Below are 18,135 nucleotides of genomic sequence, written 5' to 3'. Positions count from 1 at the left end.
TGAAAGCAATCTCGATATCAATTTGCGAATCCACGTTACTTTTTACGCAGTGAGAGAGTCTGCTTCTAAAAAAACCAGCCAGACCATCATCGTCGAACCCCTGGTACTTTGTACAATCTACCCGCCATTTGCCCACACCCCCTCACAACCTGGCCCTGACATCCCCTCTCCACCCGGCCTCCCAAGCAATCAACTCGGCCGCCCGCTCTCCAACCGCAAGAACAGTCAACATAGGATTAATCGTCGTCATGCTGGGGAAGACGCCCGCATCCGCGATCCTCACCCCCTTCAAACCCCTGATCTTCAACTCCGGATCCACGACCGCCATCTCGTCTTCCTTGGCACCCATCTTCGTGGTCCCTGCTGGGTGGTAGACAGTATGTGCTACTTTCCTTCCATACTCGGACAGCTCTTGATCGGTTTGGACGGCTGGGCCGGGGGCGACTTCGCGCTTCAGCCATTTGGAGAAGGGCGCTTGTTGTGCGATCTTCCGAGCGGCTTTCAGGCCAGCGACGAGGGTTTGAGCGTCGTAGTCCTCGGGGTCGGTGAAGTATCTGAAATCGAGAGAAGGCTTAACGGCCGGGTCGGAGGAGGTAAGGAAGATTCGTCCTCTCGAGCGAGGCCGAGGGATGTTGGGCGTCATACAGAAGGCATTTAAGGGGGCGTCGTAGCCGAGACGGGTGGTGTTGAGGCAGAAGGGGATTTGGTAGCAGTGCATCATGACATCTGCTATTGTGCCGTCTGGGAGGCCCTTGGGGTTCAGGAAGGGGTCTGTGTTGGAGGTCGCGGCGTCGGGAAGCTCGCGGCGGAGGAAGATGCCGGCGTCGCTGTCCATGGTTGTTTGTGGTGGGATTGGAGCGTTGAGTTCCCACATTATTATTGTTTCGGGGTGGTCGAGGAGGTTTTCTCCTACGCCGGGGAGGGAGTGGATCACGGGGATAGAGAGGTCAGTGAGTTGCTTTGAGGGACCGATGCCTGAGAGGAGGAGGAGACGGCAGGTGTCCACCGCTCCTGCGCAGAGAATGGTCTCAATTTTAGGGGAGATGGTGAGTTTGGTGCCGGACTGGAGAGTGATGTTTACTCCAGTGACAGTCTTGTTTGAGACATTGACCTTGGATACCCAGGCATTGGTGAGGATGGTAAGGTTTGGACGGTTCTCGTCACCTCGTAGGACGGGATGGATATATGCTACTGAAGCAGAGCTTCGACGTCCATCATCGGGGTTGTAGGCAACGGAGAAGAAGCCAACTCCTTGCTGAAGACTTCCCGTCTCACAGATCTCTTGGTTGAAGTCCTTGATAATGGGAATGTCCATGGCTGTGGAGCATGATTTGATCCAGTCTTTGCAAACTTGGTTTCGGTGTCGGTTGTGAACAGGCTGGATCTGGTTGCGGAGATTGTCGATGAGACGCATCATGGTCTTGAAGTTCCATCCCTTGCAGCCCATGCTCTCCCATACTTGGCAGTCATACTCGAATGGCCTGAAAGATATCAGAGTATTGTGAGATGAACAGCCTCCGAGGACCTTGGCTCGGGAGTGTCTGATATGAGAGTTTCCTAGATCGTGTCAACAAGGAATGCTCAAACCAAACGCTGGGTGCTCACCATTGGGCTGTTCTGTAGTTCCATAGTCATAATCCAGGTCACCACCTAGCAAAGTAAGCCATTCCTTGAGCTTCAAAACTCGGTCATTGTTGAAGTCGCTTGGGCCCGCCTCGATCGTAAGAATTTTCTTATGTGGAAGGTATTCAGACAGTCTGCTTGCAATGACACAGCCAGCTGTGCCGCCGCCGACAATGACATAGTCAAAGTCACCGACTTGAGAAGAAGAGAGAAAGGTGGTAGTCATGTTGACTGCTGTGACTGAATTCGAAGCTCAATTCCTGTGGTTGCTTGAGTTTCTAGCGCAAACCCCAAGCCCTTGAATTCATATAAATTTTCCGCAAGCTGCTCGTCATGCCACTGTTATCGATAAGGATAACAAAGATTGTGAGCCGGTGGAGCTGCTGCGTGGCGGGATAACTCCAGGGTGTATTGACCAGGGAGGGAGGACCTACTTGGTTCAGAGGAGGGGGTGGGGACGGGGAGGGGAGAGAGAGGAAGGAAGGGAAGGGAAGGGGAGGAAAAGGACGGTGAAGCCAGAGCCTGCTGTTGATACGACATGACCCCCGTACCTGACCTCTCTGGTCCTACCTAGTCTTGGTTACCCTTGGGTCTTCCCTACATCCCTTGCCTTCACCCTTCACAATGGAGGCAACGACGGGGATGGCACCGGATGCCAGCCGGTTTAGGTCAAGCAGGTCAAGAGCGGGAAGTTTTTTCTTAGAGCCTTCTAGCGCCGAAGGAGAACCAGGGCTTTCCTCCACTTTTGCCCGCTGTAACCAATGGTAGCGCTTCAGTCTGGTTGACCATAGCGACCAAAAGGGTCAATGCCTGATTTTCACCATTTTCGCCATTTTTCTAAGGCCATACCTAATTATTTTGACCCCATTATCTGAACTATACTGAACAGCTATATGATTCACAGCTTCATATGACTATTTCTAAGGCCCCAGCCAATTATTTTAGCCCTATAGTCTGAACTATACTAAATAACTATATGATTCACAGCTTTATGGCCCTATTTCTAGGGCCCTAGCCAATTATTTTGCCCGCATTATCTGAACTATACCAAATAACTATATGATTCACAGCTTGATTTATAGCTTAATCTGAATCATTCAGGCTTCCATTTGAGTCATTTTTGGCCCCAGATATCTATAAAATAGGCCCTCAGCTCCCAATCCTCCCTCTAACTTCCTCACACACACATACACACACACACATATACACACACACTCACTCACTCTCTCTCTCTCCTCACACATACTTCACACACAACACTTCACATACATACAATGGCAGCCCAAGCTCAACAAGATCTAGTCGTCTGGACTCGTGTGGACGCCTCCAATAATGTTCAGTACTTCCTTCGTATGGGAGGGAATGAGCTCCAGCCCTCAGTCATTAATGGTAGCCCTCAGCAGAAGCGTACCTTTAATATCAATGATCCAGAACCCTCAGATATTGCGATTAAGGGTCCCTATACTGCTGCTACCTTTAATGTCCCACTTCTCCCTGAGGTTATTAATGCAATCTTGACCCAACGAGTGTAAGTTGCTTCTCCTAAGTTCACACGATCTGTACTAAGTAATCTAGTGGCCAAGTTAATACTCAAACTCCTTATACTGCTTGCCAAAATGGTCAAGGCATTTTTGAGGAGTGCTTAAGGGTTCCTGGAGGAGAGTGGCATGGAGCATGTGGTAACTGTATTCGTCGTGGTCATGCGACCCAATACAGTGCTCGAGATATCAATGATAATGGAGGAGAGGGCAATAGTGGAGGACAGCCTAAACCCCCTCAAATTACACGAAGTGGCCGGGTTTCAAAGCCTGGACGTTATCCTGGCCAGAGTGTCCCTTCTATTATAAATAAATAGATGGGACTACTCTTATTATATCATACGATTGCCTGGCTTTTGCATAATACCTAATAGATTACATTGAGCTCTTAATATTTGCCCTCTTTTAATTTTACTTATAATTGCAATTTAATTTGGAAATACCTAAAAACTAAGAAAAAGAGAATTTAATCTAGTCCCAAAGTATTATATAATAAGTATAGAATCTCTTGGTATTAAACCAAGTTGAGAAGCCTTATTTCTTTCTCAGATTCTTCCCTCCCTTCTTTAAACCCTTAGACTCAACTTGTTCAGCCTTTTTTATAGACATCTTTCTAACCCTTCCACCGCGCGATATACTCTGAGTAAGCGGAACAGCCCCCTCTATCTCTCCCTTAGCTAGAGCTTGATCCTTCTCAGTCTGAGTATAATCTGCCCCAACTTGCTCCTTAGCTTGTTCTCCTGGACGAAATACTCCTGGACCCAAGAGAGATTATATTTGCTCCCACGTACGATCACTCAAGCTCCCCCTTTCCTCAAAAGCACGGCTCACTAAGTCCTGAATTGTGTCTTCCTCCTCCATAGAGTCCTTAAGCTCTTGAAGCTTGGCAAGAAGGATACTCTCATACTCTTTAGCTACCTTCTTATGCTTGAGGGTTATAGATTACCGATTCGTACGTTAATATGTAGTCTCTGGGGAATCAGGAAGTACGGATTGGGGAGGAGGAGGGGTAGCTTCTTTTGGCAAGGCTGGAACTTGGCTAGAAGAAGGTTTCTTCTCAGAGCAATATTAGTATATAAATTAAATAAGTATCATATGATATACCGCTGGTCTCGGAAGAGGTTGAGAGGGCTCTACTTTAATAGCAGGCTCGACTTTCACACGCTTGGCTTTAGCCACTTTGGCAGGCTAGAAATAAATATTAGTCAAAAGTAGAGGAATAGCTCGGTAAAAGAACTTACTTCTTGGGCTACTTGATCATGCGATGAGATACGGCTTTGCGAAACCGGGTACTTCTCTTTTTTGACGGCTCCTGACTAGGAAGAAGTAAATCCTATTAAAGAAGGGGTTGGAGAGGGAGGCAAGGGAGGTAACTTCTTTCCTCTACCACGTGGTAGCTTAGATAGCTCAGGCAATACAAGAATAGCCTCACGTCTCCTTTGATAGTATTAAAGGCTTTTCTGGGTAAGGTCTTCATCCTCAGTAAATAGGATTAAATGAGCCTGGAACTCATAAACATCCTTTTGGACCGATATAACCAAGTAAGGTAAAAGATCCCCTATCGTACGAATCTCCCCAGGAGGAAGCTCTTCCAAATCTCGCGAAAAGGAATTATCTCTATCCTTCCAAGCTATGGCTGTCCAAGTCTTGTACTCCCCAGTTTAGAGGACTAGCTCCTTCGCACGACCACGTACTTGGCCATATCTTTTGCTTGGAATGCTCGTTGCAAGCTCATTAATAATAAAGGCTCGTATCGGGTCATTATCCCAATGCCCAAGTCTCAAGAGGTTTGTTCCAAAGACCTCACACTTGATATTACCCCCTAAGATAATATAAGCATCGCATGATTAATAGGTAAGGAAAGTGTATACGTACCAAGAATACGGAACTGAGAAGGTATAAGAAAAGGAGGGTCAAGCTCTTTATCAGATGGCTGGGCATAATACCCTTGAACTTCAAAGAGAGCTAATCGCATGATCTCCCTTTGAGACCCAAACTTGGATTTTCCTGTCTGGGATTGCGGACGATGAGAGAGAGCAAAGGAGCCAGCATTCGGACGTTTCTGCTCTTTTCTAGCAGTAGCAGCAGCAGAAGCTTGGTGCGAACCGGCTATAGTCATCGCATGAGGAATGACTCTTGGCCTATGTAATTGGGTAGCAGGTATAGGGGGGGGTAGGCTTGAATCGCTCGCTCCAGAGGATCTTGGCCTTGATTTAATCTGACCAGGGTAATTTGGACATGGTTTGGTAGCCCATGCATCGTGCGATACAAAGGCCTCCTCCTCCTCCTCTTGCTTGATCAGGGAGGCTTCTTGCTTAGGCTCGGCCCGGGCTTAATAAAACTTAGTAAAGAGCTCCTCAAGTAATGGAAGAGGAGAAGAGGAGGCCGTACGATAGGAGCTGCTAATAGGGGATACCGGATCGCTGTCTAAAATCTCAATAGCAGTCTTTTTTGTATTTTGGAATACAGGGGAAGACACTGTAAGGTCAACTGGAGAAGTACTACGATACTGAGGTCTTAAATCATGCGAATCGGGCGAACGAGGGGTTTCTGTACCACATTGCTCACACTGGAACTGGCCAGGCTCATCAAGAGTATTCCTGTATGCAGGGCACCTTGGGAGAAAGCCAGAAATCTTTCCAGGAGGCATTTTCAAGTAAAGGAAGAAAGAAGGTATGATTGCAAGTAAATCGTATGATAAAGATAAAGATATGGCGAGATCCTTGAGTAAAGATTTACTCCTTCTCTTAGGCCTCCTGCTCTAATAAGTCCCTCTCATCCGGCTGCTCCTCATCCCACTCCTCCTCATCTGACTCACTCAAATTGCCTTCTCCACTAATATCTACCCCTTCAATCTCTCTTTATTGGGATCGTATGGTCTCCACAAACTCCCAGTTCTCTGAGATTAGCTGCCTAAGGCGAGATCCGTTTCGCTACATCTCCTTAGTACCAATTTTGATCTTTGGGACAAGTCCTAGCCGTGGGCTTGAGTTTCCACTAGTAATATGACGTCGTACGGTAAGCCGAAGGCAGTGATATGCCTTAATATGAAGCCTAGAACCGTCTGGTTTGCTAGTTCCTTCTATAAGGCTTAAAGGATCAATCCCAATATTTGCAAGCTGTGATTTGCACCATGTCAAGGTATTATGCGGCAAGTACTCATTAATATCTATAGCCAATAATCTTAGTATATAAAGATAAATTTGTAGTCCAGCTAACTGAGAGGCCCTAGAGCTAAGAAGGGAAACTAGCAGTGAAAAGACGTTGGGGCTCGGTTTATTTACTTAAACAAGAATCGCGCGAGCCCCTGAGTCAAGCTATATTACAAGCTACCGCCCAAATTAGGAAAAGAAAGAGATTATAGGAATAACTTACCCCAATTAATATAATCTTGCTCTAATTCAGCCAAGAGCCCCTCATTAACTAGAAGTCTATATTGCTCGATAGCTGCATGCTTATAGAGAAATGCAGGAATGCCTGCTACGTGGTGTTTCCTCTTTGGATCTTTCCGGATCCGGTAGTAATTCCATATATCTATATACGATACTATGGCGTATCGTATAATAGGCATGTAAATAGCTAGCATGGTAATTCGGTCCGCAAGAGTACTATCAAAGTCCCCAGCTACTATAAGGGCTTGAAAAAAGTCCTATACTAGATTAGCCCAAGTAAAAGAATCATATAAACAGGTATAAATACGAATACGCCAGTAATATAGCCGGGATTTCTCAAGTTAACTCCACCAAGACTCGATTCTTTGATTCTTTGTACTAGTCCCAAAGCGATAGACCTTCTCAAAAGGAAGAATTGGTATTATTATACGAGAGAGAGCGTATTGGACTTCAGTAACAAAAGGGACCTCTCCTCCTTTATTAGAGGAAATCACTCGGGGGTAATAGCCAAGCTTTCTGAGTACCTAAAGGAACTGGCCAAGTACACTATATACCGTATGATTAGAAACGCCCACGTAGCACCAGATAATATTGCGAGAATAAACATTAATAGCAGCATAGATTTGGAAGCCCTATAGAGCTAGCTTATTATGCTAATCAAGAGACCACCCCCAATCCGGGCCTTTGACTACCATCTCTTGCTTCTTACGCTGCATATCGTTCGTACGACGCTTGTAGCCCTCACTATCTAGGCCCTTGACGATATTATAGATCAATTTGCGAGGAGCAGTAACCCCCATTTAACGGAAGTGTGTCTTGATCAAGCCTGCTCCATAGCCTTCAATCCCCCCATGGTCTAGCTCCTCTCGCACGATACCCACAAGCTGTTAGTACTTCTGCTCCCTCTCCTCTATTATTATTCTCCGAATAAGGCCAAGATCTAGCCTATATCGCGCGAGCTGTCGGCGGTGGAGGGGCATCCCCTCAACTGAGAGTACTTGGAGAATCATATCATTATTATAATTGCCCGCAAATAACTCAGAAATACGTAATTTGATCCTCTCAATCTCAGGAGACCCATTCTTCCTATTGCGCGATATACCCCAATCAGAGAGAGCTCGTTTCAGTGTTTTTAGGCTACATTCAACCTGTAGAATCCCTCTTATTTTACTTAAAATCTCAGGGATCGTATGCTTCTCAGAGACCCAACTAAGAATCTCATTTTTATAAGGCTCAAGATCAATCTTTGGAGGCATTTTTAGTACCGCGCAATGCATACGATACGTTGAAAGTGGAATAATTCAAGTAAGTAATATGTAATGGGTCAAAAATGCGATTTTCCAAAAATTCGATTTTGCGGAAAAAGCCATTGACCCTTTTGGTCGCTATGGTCACCCGTATTCAGTGGCCTCCGCGCAGCCTTGCCAAGACACAGGCAAAAAAATTAACGGCCAGTCCAAACACAGCCAAACTTTCCACAACGCACTTCTTGCCGCACTTGCGGTCTGCACCAGACACCGATGCAAGGAATGATTGCGGATTGCCTGACTTCTTCCAAATATCTTCCTTGTTAGGCATATCGCGGACGCCACCGTCCGCAATTGCTGAATCGCGTGTTGTGGCCCTGGCTCAGAGGAAGCTCGGCTTTACCCCACCTCTTATTGGTAAAGCTTCCCTTGCTTCAAGATTAACTTTCATATCTCAAGCCAGCGTAAAGCACCAGTAGTTCGAGGACATCATACCACAATGTCTCCATACGCCGTTCAGAAGCTCTGGTACAATGGCAAGGCCCAAGATGCTACCTCTGGCAAGACTTTCAAGTCCATCAACCCCGCCACGGCCAAATCAGTAGCAGAAGTCCAAGCAGCTTCACAGCTAGATGTCAACTCTGCCGTAGCTTCAGCGCAAAATGCATTCCCTTCATGGTCACAACAACCTCCTGTTGTCCGTTCTCGAATACTTCTCAAAGCCGTCGAGCTTCTGCGATCTCGAAATGACCAAATTGCAAAAGTCGAAACTGATGATACTGGCAAAGCATTCTCAGAAACCAGCACAGTCGACGTAGTAACCGGAGCTGATGTACTGGAATACTTCGCCAATCTTGTGGCAAGTGGAGGTCTAAATGGAGAGACAACACAACTGAGACCGGATGCGTGGATCTACACTAAGAAAGAAGCTCTGGGGGTTTGTGCTGGAATAGGGGCATGGAATTACCCAATTCAAATTGCGTTGTGGAAGTCCGCGCCGTGCCTGGCAGCAGGGAACTGCATGGTCTACAAACCTTCAGAAGTTACACCTCTCCATGGACAAGTGCTGGCGCAAATCTACACGGAGGCCGGAGTTCCTCCTGGAGTGTTCAATATTGTGCATGGAGATGGAACTGTTGGTGGATATTTGACCTCACATCCTGGAATTGCGAAAGTCAGCTTCACCGGGCAGGTCTCGACAGGACAAAAAGTTGCTGCGTCCGCAGCCGGGGGGATGAAATATGTGACCATGGAGCTAGGAGGCAAGAGTCCACTCATCATTCTTCCTGATGCAGAGATTGAGAATGCAGTAAATGGAGCTATGATGGCGAACTTCTATTCTACAGGCCAAGTCTGCACAAACGGAACCCGAGTTTTCGTACCGAAAAGCATGAAAGCCGGATTCGAGAAGAGGCTGCTTGAGGAAGTGCAATACATCCGAGCACTAGAACCAATGGATCCGAACAGCAACTTTGGTCCTCTCGTCTCCGAAACCCATTACAAGAAAGTTCTCAGCTACATCCACTACGGAATCGAAGTTGACAAGGCCAAGCTTCTATGTGGAGGTCCTTGGAAACCGAATAATATCCCTGCTGGTTATGAAAATGGCTTCTGGGTTCGACCGACAGTCTTCACAGACTGCACCGATAGCATGAAAATTACCAATGAAGAGATCTTCGGCCCTGTGCTCTGCATTCTGACGTATGATACAGTGGATGAGGCCATTGCTCGAGCAAACAACACAAAGCTTGGTCTTGCAGCAGGTGTATTTGGGAAGGATATGAATGAATGCCATGAAGTGATCAGCAAGTTAGAGGCTGGCATCACTTGGATCAATACTTGGGGTGAGAGCCCTGCGGAGATGAGTGTGGGAGGATGGAAGATGAGCGGCGTCGGTGTGGAGAACGGACGGAGGGGCTTGTCTGCTTGGGTGAGGGAGAAGAGTACGTTGGTGGAAGGTAGTGGGGTTGTTGGCACGGTGTTCGCGAAGTTATGACGATATGAAGGCCAGTTGCCTAGAATTTCGCTTGTGTATGAGAGGGCGTAGATTTGGATGGGAAGGCGTTGGATGCAAGTCTCAGTAGCAATTCAATTTTTCATTCAGGCTGTTCAGAGTAACATTTTGCTGGGTTCTTACATTCTGCCCTGCATTATTCTGGCACTATATGGACCTACCACATGGGTCCGGGGCATTCTGTTCATTCAGAACATACTCTGCTTTGACAAGTTAACATTTTCATACCGTCGCGAGAGAGGAGGAGATGCAAAATTGTCTGAAAAACGTCTGAAAAGTTTCTTGAAAATGACAATTCGTTTTATCTACTACACGATCTTCCTTCGATATTCTATAATAATGGATTTGGGCGAGAGGTCTCGCAAGGAGGTGTGCTTTGCCTTGGAGTTACAAGATTTATCTTAAGCTTGCTTTCCTACCAAGATTCTAATCCAGAACCAGGTACCGCAGTTAGGAATACGGATTCTCGAGCTGATGCAATCACTAAGGCCTTCTTTTGAAGTCATAATCCACAACTTGTCTATTGCCGAGATAGATAGAATTTTTTGTTTCTGTTTCTCTATTTCTGCTCAGTGCTTCAAAATCCTACTATTGCCTTGCGAAATTTTAATATTGAATGTGCTGCATTATCTAACACCCTTGTGTCCTATTTCAGAAGTAGTGAACCTTCGTTGAGCTAAGAAAACATAAAACAGTCTCCAGGTTCTAACACACCGATTCGCCATAGCCAAAACAATAACACCCGCGCTCTGTGTGACAGCATTGCTACACTCCAGCCCAAATATAAAAACCTGCTTGGCGTAATGGGGATAGTCTTGTAAGCAAAAGAAGAACGTTAATGCTGTTGTAAAAATGCTGGAGTTCGTCTGAACCTCGTCCGAAATAGAACTGCGCTATGACAACGTGACAAAGAAATCCAAGAACGGTGATGGGGTCACATAGCTTGTCAGGCACGGCACTTAAGGGGGTATGAAAGAAAGTGCCTAATGGAATTTATCTGAGAACGGTTGTGAGGCTAATAGCAAGAGACTTGATGCCAAAGCAAACGTGTACACACTTATATCAAAGTGACGGTTCGAGGTCGAGGATCATCCCCCCCCTCAAAACTAGCCTCGAACCCAGCGACGTGTGTCGCAATCATCATAAAGGATACGACACCAACACCTCATCCTGCCTTGCCTATGTAACAAGACATGCTGGTGTTCCGCTGTCGTCCTCGAGATGACCTTCATCTCAATCTATAGTAGTGAGGTAATGAGGATTTAGTCATAAGCTCTCGTGGAGAGCTCGATCTCGACTACTTTAAAGGGTGCAGCCCATCTCCTTCTCGTAGATGACCAATTTGCGCCGCTTTCGTTGAAGACGGCTTGTCTTCAGGAGGTTTCTTCTGAAGGAGCGCCGGATCCAAGCAAGATAAACAGATATTACTCGCCAGAAAGCAGGGACTTGAGCTTTCCTTTGCCCAATGAGCAAACCTGAAGTGAATAAAGAAGGAAGACAGACCTCAACACAAGATTCGAAAAGAGCGAACAAAACTCCAGCAAGCCATTGCACCAAAATAGAGAAACGGCTACCTCTTTTCTGTAAGAACTATTGAGAATCTCGGCCACATCAGTTTAATTTCGACTTACGGTATATCCTTCATCCCAGGGAAGATAAAGCAAGGTAGGGTGACCGATCAATAACCTGCACGTCGTTGCTTTAGGCTTGCAACGTGCTCAAAGTATCGCAGCTCTATACAAGCTCCCTGGGTGCCTCAGAAACGGGACCAGCAAAATGAATGCAGGAAGTGTCTCATAAAGGTATGCTTGACCACTGAGCAGAAGTGTATATATACAGCAATAAAGAGAAGTCACAAGATACTGCGTACCATTCAGCATTCTCTAATTTGATATGAAATTGGATCACCGGGTTCCAATGAATTGTACGGCGATACTGGTGGACCACTGACCGGAGCCGTGGCGATTCGAAGCTGAATATACCTGAGGGCCTACTCGGTACGAAATACGAGATTGAGAAACTCGTGGTTTGGTGAGGAATCTCTGTTGTCACTGTTGAGCTTGCTGTCAAACCTCATACAAAGACATTGATAAGGTCATTCTGGAAGAGTGTACTAGGAGGAGAGCCTCAGAACTCCAAAGGACTTTTAGAAGTAGTGGGCATGAACCCAAGTATCACGTCCCTGGGCTGAAGACCTGGTCTGGTAAACAGCTCTTTTTGGGTGTGTATGTAACGTCTAAAGAGAGAAAAGAAGAGAGGAGCGGGGAGCTCGAGCTAAGTACAGGGTGCCACGCTAGGGCCAGGTCATGTGACGCTGACGTCACAACACCAAGCCACAAATCCTCTAAGAGATAGCCAAGGCCTTGCACGTCTCCCCCCTCTGAATGCATGCAATCAGGAATTTGCGCCGAAAGCAAAAGATCCGATAATACCGCAGGGGACGTTATATACAGAATTCTTATGTCGATTCACCTTCCCTTGAAACTGTGAGACATAGTTCCTATTATGGCAAGACAGGAATGATGTCACGCTGAAAGTGAGAGATCCAACGGTACAGGAATGGAGCTTATATATCCAGACTTCTCTACTTTACCGCATTGTTGCCCTGTGATTCTAGGAGACATAATAGTGATTCTCAGTTTCTTAGAGCATTTATCCACCTTGTGGTATAATGCAACAGCTCTAGAGACATTCTACTAACAATGCCCAATCACTCCTGGTACATTGAACCTTCGAAAATACTGAAAAGAAGAACGCCAAGTCCAATCTCACAGGAATAAGCAAATGTGTTCTTTGAAATTCAAGGGTCTGTTTCTGATAGAACATTTTGTCAACACGTGATGTCTGGTTTGTAGGGCAATTCTTTGATACATATCCTCGATTAGGCACAAGACACCTATCCCTTTATAATCTCAAGCATAAAGCGGGCTTTTGCTAACCTTCGATTTCAAAATAATGTAGCTGAAGAACTCCCAGAATTCGCTAAGCTGTGTCGTCTTCAAGTCAGAAGGAAAAGGGGTACGCAATGTTGTGAGGTGAGTGCCTGGATACGCATCTCCGCCTAGGACACAAATTCTAGCACTTCTAGGAATATGCTTTTGACAAGAAATCCTGTGGCTGCCAAGATGGCAGTTGTTGTCAACGAACAGACGAAATTGCAAATAACGAATCGTTCACTGTCCTGGGTCGAGGATCTGAAATGAACACAGCTCTAACTCCCTTGCCCGGATATTGTCACATTGACTAACGTTCTAAGGCACTCCACCCCATGGCATGGAGATGAGGGCTGCCAGGAGACATTATATTGAGCAATGTTTCTTCCTCAAAGGCGCAAGACGAGCGTTGAATGGTCCTCTAACTACCTTTGATGCGACACTAGCCGTGCTTATCCATAGGATCATTCAAAACCGCGACATTACTCAATGGGGCAATGACCTTTTCAATTGAACTAAGCCATGACTCGTGCCTTCTTTGCCATGTATTCAAGTCAAATTGCCTCAGGAGGGAAGGATGCATCCATCACCTCCTGATTGTCTCCACTGCGTGTGGATGCTTTGAGGGGAATTGAGACTAATTGTCCCGGCAACTGCTGTACAGTACATCCAGATCCAGTATAAAGCCTGGCTGTCCTATAGGTACCAAGTACATCCAACTTCAGATGCATATCTCAGAAGGATATGTCTATAACTTAGAGAATACCCCAGGTCTGAGTGGGATATTGAAGCAGGAGCGTACTGCCAAAAGTGTGAAGCTGTGACACCTTTATATCCGTTCAAATAGCGCAGAACTCTTTAATAAAAGCTGTAATAAAAATAATTTCAAGTTCTTATCAATAAAAATTAAAATAAAAGAAAGTGATACCTTCCGGCCTGATTCCAATATTCCAATAAATTTGGGAACACTGAGCAAAATATAAGAATATGTCGAGGGCATGAACCACTTGAATTAAAATTAATGTTCTAGACCAGAACTGGGCATTAAGTCTGCGCTGCTAAGCATGCTGGGATCTGACTTTATTAAATATCTGTTGAAAGGGCAAGTCTTTAATATATTGTACTGGAAAGCTGGTTAACGAACCAGTGATATACAAACCACAAGGGAAGCCGCCATTGAGAAATCAGAATGCTGAACCATTGATCAGAGAAACAGTTTAATATTCAGAAAAATCTACCAGTCTATAAAGGAACCTTCTAGCATCCCAACCGTGGCCCAACCCAATCTAAATTCTAGATGAAAAGAAAAGAGCAGCTTAGAACAGATCTGTCATAGCTCCATGAGAAGCATCTCCAACAAGCTTGGCGTACTTTGCCAGAACCCCTCGGTTGACCGCACTCTTTGGTGGTTTCCAAGCTTTCAGGCGATTTGCGATCTCCTCGCCACTGACGTCCATGCTAATGGTATTTGTCTCGGTAGATATTGTGACGACATCGCCGTCTTGAACGACTGCTATGGGTCCTCCCACTGGCGGAAGTGAGCCTCGGATTTTTTAGAGGAAGGAAATTGAAGAAAAGAAACTTACCTGCAGCTTCGGGAACGACGTGGCCCACGATGAAACCATGACTGGCACCCGAGTACCTCCCATCAGTAACTAAAGCCACATTCTTGAGTCCAGCTCCCATAATCGCTGCACTTGACTTCAATTGTTCTGGCATACCCGGCCCGCCTTTTGGACCCTCGTATCTCACAATCAAGACCAGCTTCTCACCATGAGGAATCTGGCCCTTATTAAGAGCTGTGTCGAGTTCATGCTCTTTATTAAACACCCTCGCCTTTCCCTTGAAGACGAGGCCTTCTTTCCCAGTAATCTTCGCCACAGCTCCACCCGGCGCAAGATTTCCACGAAGAATCTGTAGGTGTCCGGTAGCTTTGATCGGATTCGAAATCGGTCGGATGATGACCTGATCCTGTGGCAGAGAAGGGAAGGGAGCAATGTTTTCAGCGAGCGTTTTCCCGGTCACGGTAGGGATATTGCCGTTCATGAGACCTGCTGCAACAAGCAATTTGAGCACAGAGGGTGTCCCGCCAATGTTATAGAGGTCTTCCATGAAGTATTTACCGCTAGGAGCGAGGTCTGCAAGGAAGGGGATCTTGTCGCTGACACGTTGGAAGTCGTCTAGAGAAAGAGGCACTTCGGCTGTGCCAGCCATGGCGAGAAAGTGAAGAACGCTGTTTGTCGAGCCCCTATTTAAGTTAGCCGAGAACCCCGTAAACGTAGGAATACTGACCCAAAAGCCATTGTCATCACCAGAGCGTTCTCGAACGACTCCTTGGTCATCAGATCGCGAGGCCGGATGTTTTTCTCCATGCATATTTTGATTGCGTCAGCTGCTTTTGCGCACTCTCTCATCTTGGCTGGTGATTCGGCTGGATTTGACGAGGATCCTGGGAGGCAAAGACCCATAGCTTCGATGGCTGTGCTCATAGTATTTGCCGTATACATCCCACCGCATGCTCCGGCGCCGGGACAAGCATGCTGTTCCAGGTCATCCATAACATCGCTTGGAGTGCGACCAATTTCCCCAGCTCCTTCAGCAGCTCTCAATCGACCATAGTTAAAAGCTCCGGCTGCTTCGTAGCACTAAAATCTGTCAGAAGCATGTTGTGTGTTGGAATTGGAGAGAAAGCCGGTCGCTCTTACTGTGCTGATGTTGATGTCCTTGTTCAGAAGCCTTGAGAAGCCTTTCTTGATGGTGCCACCGTAGATCATGAGAAATGGTCGATTATGTCGGGCTGCAGCTATAATGACCCCCGGCATATTCTTGTCGCACCCCGGTATCGAGATATTCGCGTCATGATGCTGCCTTGGTCAGTACTCGAAAAAGGCATCGAAAATTGGAATTCTCTACTTGTGCACATGTCACTGTTTCAACTTCGGGAAAGTTAGTAATTGCGAAGATGAGCGAGACTTGGAGCACGCCGAAACCTCCCTAGAGAGAAATATTTCGCTCTGAGAATACTTACTGCTGTCGGCAATGATTTCCCGAGTCTGCAATGAGAATCGCATGCCTGGCAATGTCAATCCTCGCTTAACCCCTTTCTGTGCAACAACGACGTACCATCTCCTCCCATTGTGATCCCATCCGAAACCCCTACCGTGTTGAATTGCCATCCAATCATTTCTTGTTTCTGTACCGCAGCTTTCACGGTCTTTCCGAGATCGAGGACTGAGATAAGGGTCGTCAATAGAAATCGAGACATTTCCGTCGTGGAACTTACGGTGCATACTGTGGCACAAGGTCAGTGCTACTCCATTATCTCGCATAAATGACTCACTTGCAAGGGTTTCCTTCCCACTGGTGGCTTAATCAGTTATCAATTTCTGAGGAAGGAGTTGGAGAACCCAGAATCCTCCCTGAGATGTTTGACGGAGTTCGAGGAGGGACTTTGTAGAGATGGCTGGGGAATCACATACCCATACTGTAGAAATACTGGAACGAGTGATTAGCATCTGCTCTTATATCTTTGATGTTGAATTACTTACCCAACTTGAGGATGGCTTTTCATTGCAGCTTTGTTTGGAACACCAGCAGCATATAACATTGCCTCTCCAATTTAGCAATGACCAAATACCTGAGATGAGCTCCTACCTGGGCCCCCGGAAAATCGTGGTCTTTGATCATTAGCTTTGAATTCCCTCTTGGGTTTGGATTTTTCACCTCTCGTAATAGTGGACGACCACCTGTTCAAAGCTTGCTTCCCGTTGACGATTGTACCATGTTTGAGGGCTGGGAAGGTCAAATATCGTGCCGTTGGGATATTCCCATTGGTCCCGTTGGTCCCGTTGGTCCCGTTGGAGTGCTCCATCACGTATACCTAACTGTTTGTAATTTCTGGCGAAGGTGGGTTAGGAGGTAGATCGTGAGGAGGGGCTGGGTTAGAGACAGAGCTATATCGAATATGAGTAACTGAGGAAACCTAAAATGGGGTGTTTTTGAGGCCAAGCCAAGATTTAAGGAAATCCAATTGTGGGACGATATGCAGATTGGTCCCGCTGTACTTCCAACAGAGATAATAAAACTTGACGTCTAGCAGGTCTGCCCCACCTGGAGGAGCAGAGGGGCAATCGTGGTAGCAGCGTTTCCGGCGGCCATGAGGGGTAACTCAGGAAAAGTAACCCGAGTCAGGGCCGTCATGGCTTCATAGCTCTTTTCAGGAAGGGAAAATTCTTGTCAAGAGCTCCGCGATCGGGGGCAGACACCGATGCCATTGCGCTTCTTCGATTCTGAATGTTGTAAGATGGGTAAGCTAGCAGCAAGCACTTGAAAGCCAGGGGCCCAGAGAGATAAAGTCGTGGCACGAGCTGAGTTGATATCTCTCTCTCTCATCCTCGGTCTGCGGTCAAATGATAGGGCGTACTCTGGATCCGTCTCCTGGGCCTCATTCCTACTGGAATAAGCTTTGGCGATTGGCCGGGAGGGTTACTGCTCTGCTGCCGCTGCTGCTCCTGCTGTGCACGCGGTACTGTACCTCCGTACCTCCGTATCTCCCTCCAGTGTCTCTTCATTGGGCCCGCTATCTGACCCACCGGGCCTGGCCTTCGACTCCGATGACTGGTGGCGGGATGGGGATGGCTTCAGAGACCTCTGGGCCAACGGCAATTGATCCGCGCTGCCGGCTGTCGACCTGCAGAGAGAGCACGCCGCGCCGCGCCCATGCTCATGCTCACGCCGACGCGAACCTGCCGCCTCGGGACTATCCGAGCACAAGCACCACCTCCCTCGTGATATTCCGAAGCTCCAAGGATGGTAGTGGCCGCATGGCTAAGAAGTGAGACCTTCAAGAAAGGTACCGTCCATGGGGAGGTTTCTGTTTACGCGCGACATTGGGTGCTGGCAACCCTCGATTGTGATTGGTCGCCGCAGACAGCGAGGCTGAGCCTGTCGATGACGCACGTTTCTCTCACGTTTCTCGTCCTGGGCAGGGCGAGGGCAGGGCGAGGGCAGGGCCGGGCAGGTCGTCGTCGTCCTTCATCAACGGCTCAACTCCAGTGCCCGCCCATTCCACGGCCCCAACCCGCTTCCGTTCCCCTACATACAAAGTCGATGGAAGGCCCAAGGCCCGCAAACATTCCCCGAGGACTCCGCGGCCGTCTTTTAACCTCAACCACTGCACCAAGCGACAAATTGTGCAAGCCGAGTCGAGTCGAGTCGGCCCGCGGGAGTAAATAGACTTCTGCTTCTCAAACAGCCGCTCGCTCGTCACATCTTCCTTGGAGAAGAGGATGGCAAATACCCTTCTCTCGTCATGTCTAATTCCTCTATATCTTGCGACTGGAGCCCTCGCGCTGTCCGAGAGCAGGATCTCGGCGCCGACTAGCCGAA

At 47.2% G+C, this 18,135-nt stretch overlaps 5 protein-coding genes across 5 annotated transcripts; 2 read left to right on the top strand and 3 right to left on the bottom strand.

Moving 5' to 3' along the window:
- Positions 1-142: 142 nt before the first annotated feature.
- Positions 143-1,849, bottom strand: K444DRAFT_531562 (GMC oxidoreductase; the record flags this gene model as incomplete). The annotated part of the gene is made up of 2 exons (XM_024874996.1): positions 143-1,557; positions 1,606-1,849. 2 exons carry the CDS (start codon positions 1,847-1,849, stop codon positions 143-145), a joined length of 1,659 nt encoding a protein of 552 aa, XP_024735982.1.
- Positions 1,850-7,343: 5,494 nt separating this feature from the next.
- On the bottom strand, positions 7,344-7,822 carry K444DRAFT_613868 (uncharacterized protein). Its single transcript, XM_024880431.1, has one exon. It carries the CDS (start codon positions 7,807-7,809, stop codon positions 7,441-7,443), a length of 369 nt encoding a protein of 122 aa, XP_024735981.1. The 5' UTR covers positions 7,810-7,822; the 3' UTR covers positions 7,344-7,440.
- Positions 7,823-8,010: 188 nt separating this feature from the next.
- On the top strand, positions 8,011-10,183 carry K444DRAFT_613867 (betaine aldehyde dehydrogenase-like protein). Its single transcript, XM_024880430.1, has one exon. The coding sequence runs from the start codon at positions 8,300-8,302 to the stop codon at positions 9,794-9,796; it is 1,497 nt and encodes a 498-aa protein (XP_024735980.1). The 5' UTR covers positions 8,011-8,299; the 3' UTR covers positions 9,797-10,183.
- A 3,880-nt stretch (positions 10,184-14,063) lies between these two features.
- On the bottom strand, positions 14,064-16,618 carry K444DRAFT_531608 (dihydroxy-acid dehydratase-like protein; the record flags this gene model as incomplete). The annotated part of the gene is made up of 13 exons (XM_024875001.1): positions 14,064-14,275; positions 14,334-14,995; positions 15,040-15,392; positions 15,453-15,611; positions 15,661-15,683; positions 15,776-15,820; positions 15,871-15,978; positions 16,031-16,038; positions 16,088-16,107; positions 16,227-16,242; positions 16,296-16,357; positions 16,402-16,424; positions 16,471-16,618. 13 exons carry the CDS (start codon positions 16,616-16,618, stop codon positions 14,064-14,066), a joined length of 1,839 nt encoding a protein of 612 aa, XP_024735979.1.
- A 269-nt stretch (positions 16,619-16,887) lies between these two features.
- K444DRAFT_422843 (uncharacterized protein) lies at positions 16,888-17,985 on the top strand. Its single transcript, XM_024872718.1, has one exon. It carries the CDS (start codon positions 17,157-17,159, stop codon positions 17,583-17,585), a length of 429 nt encoding a protein of 142 aa, XP_024735978.1. The 5' UTR covers positions 16,888-17,156; the 3' UTR covers positions 17,586-17,985.
- Positions 17,986-18,135: the final 150 nt, after the last annotated feature.

This window comes from Hyaloscypha bicolor (genome assembly GCF_002865645.1).
Source record: "Hyaloscypha bicolor E unplaced genomic scaffold K444scaffold_87, whole genome shotgun sequence".
Lineage (NCBI taxonomy): Eukaryota > Fungi > Ascomycota > Leotiomycetes > Helotiales > Hyaloscyphaceae > Hyaloscypha > Hyaloscypha bicolor.
This window is presented reverse-complemented; position numbering and strand designations above follow the sequence as displayed.